This window comes from Sinocyclocheilus anshuiensis, unplaced genomic scaffold, assembly GCF_001515605.1.
Source record: "Sinocyclocheilus anshuiensis isolate Anshui unplaced genomic scaffold, SAMN03320099.WGS_v1.1 scaffold1174, whole genome shotgun sequence".
NCBI classification, from domain to species: domain Eukaryota; kingdom Metazoa; phylum Chordata; class Actinopteri; order Cypriniformes; family Cyprinidae; genus Sinocyclocheilus; species Sinocyclocheilus anshuiensis.
Window position 1 is genome coordinate 56,795 of NW_015537970.1, and position 7,311 is coordinate 64,105.

At 41.5% G+C, this 7,311-nt stretch overlaps 1 protein-coding gene across 1 annotated transcript in view; it reads left to right on the forward strand.

The window, feature by feature from the left end:
• The first annotated feature begins 1,898 nt into the window (after nt 1-1,898).
• LOC107670278 (serine/threonine-protein kinase PRP4 homolog) overlaps nt 1,899-7,311 on the forward strand; it is a 40,897-nt gene continuing 35,484 nt past the window's right edge. The window contains exons 1-2 of the mRNA XM_016462830.1: nt 1,899-2,030; nt 2,736-3,974. Coding sequence (XP_016318316.1) covers nt 1,984-2,030; nt 2,736-3,974 — 1,286 coding nt within the window. The 5' untranslated portion in view covers nt 1,899-1,983. The remainder of the gene's footprint in view (nt 2,031-2,735; nt 3,975-7,311) is intronic.

Genomic DNA, 7,311 nt, shown 5'->3' on the forward strand with positions numbered 1-7,311 from the left:
TTCTGTCTGGGAACATTTCAGTTGCGTTGCTGTCTATGGAGGGTCAGAGAGCTCTCAGATTCCATCAAAAATATCTTAATTTGTGTTCCGAAGATGAACAGAGGTCTTACGGGTTTGGAACGACATGAGGGTGAGTAATTAATGACATAATTTTCATTTTGGGGTGAACTAACCCTTTAAGAAAACAGTTCCGCTCAGATCTCTACTCCAGACTATCCACACAGCAAGTCGATTAATAAAAACTAGACACATTGTGCACTGAGGTAGGCAATTGCACTGAGCTATAGCTGATAGCTATGTTGACAAAAAAAAAAAAAAGACTGTCGGTTCTTTAAGGTGCATGGAAGGATTCAGTGTGTTTTTTTTTTCGTTTTGTAATCTTAATTTGTTAATTATTTAAGTGAAAAATATTTAGTGTATGCCTATTTATTTTATTCTTTTTATTTAGCCTGTGTTATTTTATTCTGTTTTTCTCTGTTCTCGGAAGCGCTGCAGGTGCTTGATAATGACGATGTGTGAATCCAGGTTCTGTTGTTACTCTGTTGTTCTGTATGCTGTAACAACAGAATTTTCATTTTTAGGCGAACTAACCCTTTAAGTCTCTGCCTATGGATCCAACAGGATGTCGCGTGATTCACTTGCATCTAGCTAAAAACTGTGGTTAACTGATTATAGGCTATAGTTGGCAGTAAGCTACTAATAACACAGGTGAAGAATCTGAGAATAAAATGACCTGATTAAGTAGGCTATTTTAAGTATTTCAAATACAAAATACTGTCTCTCAAAGTATTTAATTACAAATTACATTTGATTTTTTTGTCCAGCAAAATATAAATGACAAAATACTAAAAAATAATTAAATACGTATTTTAAATAAATGTAATTAAAATACTGCCCATCTCGGAGTGACATGCTGTACTCCCTTTACTATTTTGCAATATTTTATACAACATTTTGATAATTATTGTATAATTATTATTAATGCATCTTTTCTAACTTCATATTAATTGATACTATGTGGATTATTTGTAATTTTGTCACACAACAGGACTAATTAAAATTAAATAGTAAAGCAAAGCGCTATTAATTTTTTTTAAAGGGGTCCTATTATGCTCTTTTACAAAGTCTTGATTTTGTTTTGGGGGTGTACTAGAACATGCTCTCATACTAGGTTTATTTTAGTTAAAAAATAAATTGCAACCACTGTTTCCTGACATCATCCGCTTTCGGAAGCCCAAAGAAAGATGTTTGGGTACGGAGGTGAAAAACACAGCGTTTCAGGCGGTCGCGCCCCAGACGAGAAGCGCAGCGTCGCGCCACATCTTTAAAATTCAAATACATTATTTTCTATGAGTGTAGGCACACCGGCGGCACCGTTCGGCGTCTGTCCGCGGCGCCCAGCTACGTCGTGTTATACTTGTAAGAATTGTTCTAGACATGCCGAAAATTTGAAGCTACAGCGCAGCAGCACTTCTTCTTCGTCGTCTCGTCTGATGCACTCACTCAACCAAGCGTTCTAACCACAACCTCACCCCTCCCCAACTATTCGAATTTCTGTAGGCGGGAATTATTTTTAATGATATTCCAATGAGCCGCTTTGTGATATCACAAAGCCCTGAAAACAAACGCTGTAGTCCAAACGAGCCGTTAGTTGTAGTTATTGAAAAGGGATTTTTAAAAAACGAAATATCTCCCTTTGGAGTGGACTTTGAGATTTGTAACTTTCTAGATCTTTTTTATGCCCAAACATACACTACACACTGACTAAAATGAAAAAAAATGAAAAAGCATAATAGGACCCCTTTAAGACTTTTTTTTTTAAAGACCACCTACAGAAATATGTAGGCTAAATTTGCCTTATTCAAATAAATCCTCTGCAGTTGTTAATGCAGGCACTAGAGAGCACACGCGCTCCTCTTCGCTCTGGTCCTCCGCATAATCTCACTGCAGAAGAAGAACACAGCGGGCCGCTGCTGAAACAAAATGACCGACGTAGAAATGGATTTACGGAGCAAGAGGCTAAAAAACGGGTAAGAGCACGTGCGTTGTATAACCCCATCAACAACGCATTTTAGAGCTTGGATGGGGGTGTTTAGGGAAAAGGGACAGATTTGGTCAGGGTTGTGTTGTTCTCATAGTTAACTATAAAGATTTTGCTCTCTATTTTTCTCTTCGGCTAGTGTTAGCGTGCTAATGCTAAATGTTCTTATACAAGCAGCCAGTTGTCAAGATTCAGTTGTTAGAGGTGATTTCCGTTGGTTTTGTGAACTCTTTAGTTTTAAAAACTTTGAAATGTGGCATACCACACCTTGTGTGTTTAAACATTGTATTTTGTTAGGTTCTTTATTAAAGTATCTGTTAGTCTTGATATGACATTGTCAACACGCTGAATTAGTTGGTTATCTCTCCAAATGTATAAAATTTCTATGTTAAGCAGATCATAAAAGTAATATAAGTAGTCGTCATAGTCCCTAAGCACATTAACAGACGTACCTAGATAAATTTGTTGGAGAATATGGTCAGTATTTGTGTCCTTGTGAAGAAACAGTATGTTGCCTTGACAAAACATAACAAAATCTCAGCATGTTATTTGGTGCCTAAATAAGCGCAAAACGAAATAAAATACCGTGTTTAAAATGTATGTGATGAGGAAAAACTGAAATGTGACCCTTTCTTTTTACGTTAAGTTTAACTGGTTCTGCATGTTAATATGCTCATGTTATTTATGTTTACAGGCCAGAGGATTTGGAGAGTCCAGAGAAGAGCGCAAATGAGGATGAAAACGGAGACATATCTGGAGAGGATGAAGAGGAGGGTGAGGAAGAAGTGGAGGTGAATGGAGTGAAGCAGGACAGCGGTTCCAAACATCACAGCAGTGGCAGCAAACACAAGAAAAAGAAACACAAGCACCGTAGCAAGCACAAAAAACACAAACATGCGTCTGAGGAAGATAAGGACCGCAAACGGAAACATAGACACAAACATAAGAAGCACAGGCGCAAAGAGGAGCCATCCTCCTCACCGTCTGGGGCCATCAACAGGAGGGCCGAGGATGGCTCTCCATCGCTGGGCAGTGCAACCCTGGATGACAAGGCGCTTCTTGAAGACCTGGAGAAACAAAGAGCTCTGATTAAAGCTGAGCTGGACAGCCAGCTGATGGAGGGGAAGGTTCAGTCAGGAATGGGCCTGATTCTACAAGGTTACAATTCCGGCTCAGAAGAGGATGGAGAGGGACAGAGGGCACGTAATGGGGAGCAACAGCAAAGAAGCAGCGGGGGCAGAACCCGCTCGCCTAGGGACCAGATAAGCAGGGGGGGTAGATCCAGACGGGACTCATCAGACACCAGCAAACCAAGTGTTAAACGAGGCAGCCGCTCTCTCGAGAGAGTTTGTAGGGATGCTAAGCTTGAACGAATGACCAAAATTGTGAAAGAGACCATTAAGGAGCGTAGCAAGTCCAAAGAGAAAAAACACTCCCGGAGCAGGGACAAATCCAGGGAGCGTGTGAAGAAGTCCCAGTCCCCGTCTACAAGAAGATGGTCTGCGGAGAGAAAATCAGACCAGAAGGGACGTTCTGATCAGCGTTCCTCTCCCCATGTAGATGAGAAGTGGGAGCAAGTCGCACAGAGATCAAACTCACGAGGGCGCAAGAGCCGGTCACGAGATGGACGATCTCACTCTAAAGATGCCCGGGTGGGTCGCTCGGAGACGGACAGAGAAAAGAGGCCTGGAAAGTCTCCATCCAAAGACACCTCATCTGGGAAAGAGAATCGGTCTCCTCACCAACGTCGAGCTCTTAGCCCTCAACGTCGACGCAGTTCCTCCCCTCGCCATAGGGACCGCCAGCCCAACCAGCCCCCATCGGGTTCTGCAGACCGGAGTTCCAAACTGAGCCACTCACCGTCTAGAAACAGGTCACCAGCCAAAAGAGGACGAAGTCGCTCAAATGAGCGCCGGAGAGATTCCCCTTCCAGGTACACATCAACATACCATTAAAGATTTAAAATTAACATTTTGTTGTCATTTATTTACCCTTATGTTGTTCCAAACCTGTGACTTCTGTAGCAAACAAACAAAGATATTTTTTTAAATGTCCATAGGGTCAGTAGGGTCCAGTTTTATTTGGAGTTGTTAGGTTCTTTATTAAAGTATCTGTTAGTCTTGATATGACATTGTCAACACGCTGAATTAGTTGGTTATCTCTCCAAATGTATAAAATTTCTATGTTAAGCAGATCATAAAAGTAATATAAGTAGTCGTCATAGTCCCTAAGCACATTAACAGACGTACCTAGATAAATTTGTTGGAGAATATGGTCAGTATTTGTGTCCTTGTGAAGAAACAGTATGTTGCCTTGACAAAACATAACAAAATCTCAGCATGTTATTTGGTGCCTAAATAAGCGCAAAACGAAATAAAATACCGTGTTTAAAATGTATGTGATGAGGAAAAACTGAAATGTGACCCTTTCTTTTTACGTTAAGTTTAACTGGTTCTGCATGTTAATATGCTCATGTTATTTATGTTTACAGGCCAGAGGATTTGGAGAGTCCAGAGAAGAGCGCAAATGAGGATGAAAACGGAGACATATCTGGAGAGGATGAAGAGGAGGGTGAGGAAGAAGTGGAGGTGAATGGAGTGAAGCAGGACAGCGGTTCCAAACATCACAGCAGTGGCAGCAAACACAAGAAAAAGAAACACAAGCACCGTAGCAAGCACAAAAAACACAAACATGCGTCTGAGGAAGATAAGGACCGCAAACGGAAACATAGACACAAACATAAGAAGCACAGGCGCAAAGAGGAGCCATCCTCCTCACCGTCTGGGGCCATCAACAGGAGGGCCGAGGATGGCTCTCCATCGCTGGGCAGTGCAACCCTGGATGACAAGGCGCTTCTTGAAGACCTGGAGAAACAAAGAGCTCTGATTAAAGCTGAGCTGGACAGCCAGCTGATGGAGGGGAAGGTTCAGTCAGGAATGGGCCTGATTCTACAAGGTTACAATTCCGGCTCAGAAGAGGATGGAGAGGGACAGAGGGCACGTAATGGGGAGCAACAGCAAAGAAGCAGCGGGGGCAGAACCCGCTCGCCTAGGGACCAGATAAGCAGGGGGGGTAGATCCAGACGGGACTCATCAGACACCAGCAAACCAAGTGTTAAACGAGGCAGCCGCTCTCTCGAGAGAGTTTGTAGGGATGCTAAGCTTGAACGAATGACCAAAATTGTGAAAGAGACCATTAAGGAGCGTAGCAAGTCCAAAGAGAAAAAACACTCCCGGAGCAGGGACAAATCCAGGGAGCGTGTGAAGAAGTCCCAGTCCCCGTCTACAAGAAGATGGTCTGCGGAGAGAAAATCAGACCAGAAGGGACGTTCTGATCAGCGTTCCTCTCCCCATGTAGATGAGAAGTGGGAGCAAGTCGCACAGAGATCAAACTCACGAGGGCGCAAGAGCCGGTCACGAGATGGACGATCTCACTCTAAAGATGCCCGGGTGGGTCGCTCGGAGACGGACAGAGAAAAGAGGCCTGGAAAGTCTCCATCCAAAGACACCTCATCTGGGAAAGAGAATCGGTCTCCTCACCAACGTCGAGCTCTTAGCCCTCAACGTCGACGCAGTTCCTCCCCTCGCCATAGGGACCGCCAGCCCAACCAGCCCCCATCGGGTTCTGCAGACCGGAGTTCCAAACTGAGCCACTCACCGTCTAGAAACAGGTCACCAGCCAAAAGAGGACGAAGTCGCTCAAATGAGCGCCGGAGAGATTCCCCTTCCAGGTACACATCAACATACCATTAAAGATTTAAAATTAACATTTTGTTGTCATTTATTTACCCTTATGTTGTTCCAAACCTGTGACTTCTGTAGCAAACAAACAAAGATATTTTTTTAAATGTCCATAGGGTCAGTAGGGTCCAGTTTTATTTGGAGCATCTTTTGTTTTGCACAGAAAAAAGTCAGTCATACAAGTTTGGAACAACATGAGGGTAAAAATGATGACAATTTTCATTTTTGGGTGAACTATCCCTTTAAGTAGGGGTGTTCAATCCTGTTCCTGGAGCACCACTGTCCTGCAGAGTTTAGCTTTACCCAGCTCCAACATGCATGCCTGGAAGTTTCTAGTGAGTCTGAAAACCTTGATTAGCTGGTTCAGGTGAGTTTAATTAGGGTTGGAGCAAAACTGCAGGACAGTGGCCCTCCTGGAACAGGTTTGGTCACCGTAGCCTTTAAGCATCCCAACTAGCTTTACATGGCACCAAGGCAATCAGTGATGTGAGTTTGGGACGGGGCTATTTGGTTTGCCAGTAGCAGATGAGAAGTGTTTGAGAAACTTGTTTGTAAACTTACATTATTCAGGTTATTTTTGGTGACTCTAGTGGCACAGAAATGACACATTTTCTTGAAAGAAATCAACAGTGAAGCAAAAAAAGTATTAATAAAGATTGACCAATATGGATTTTTTGATGTACAGATAGATAGATAGATAGATAGATACATACATACATACAGTACATACACACATAAAACTATTTAAAGACATAAATAAAATAAAAATGACACATACTGCAGTTAAATGTATAATTATTTACGAAATTAGAAAGTGCAAATACTTTTAAAATAATATTGCAAATGAGACAATGCTAAAATTAACTTGATGAAAATACTTTTAAAATAATAATGCAAATGAGACAATGCTAAAATTAACTTGATGAAAAAATGCTTTTGTTTAATATCTGATTTATATGAATGAATCTGATTTGTACTTGATATAGCAACTTCTTGATTCTGTAATCCTAATATATATATATATATATATATTTTTTTTTTACTAATAAAGAAATTAAACATACATAAGAATGTAATATACTGGTCAACTGGATATAGCAGAACATAGTTTGAAATCAAGGTTTGCAGAACTCTCCCATCCACAACCCAGTTCACACGGATTAACCATCACACACAAATTACACATGCTCCTCTGTCTAGTTGCATGGTTGCAGTGAATTCATTTGAAAGGCAAGAAGGTGACCGATAGTTATATTTTCATAGTTGGCTGCACAACACTTGTTCTCATTTGGACTGAACGGGATGTTGCAAACATGCAGTCAGAGATCAGGGTTTTCGTTTAGCTCTAGGGGTTTTCGTATTTGTTGGCTGGAATGGCACTGAGGGAATCAGAGCTGTTTTTAGGTTTGATATCAAGTTGAATTGCCCGCTCAATGGGAATGTCCCTGTTAAATAGATTGTACCATTGAAGGAACCTAACATTTGCTTTAATTCTTATTGCTTGGTTTTAGGCTGTTTTGTAGTTTAAAA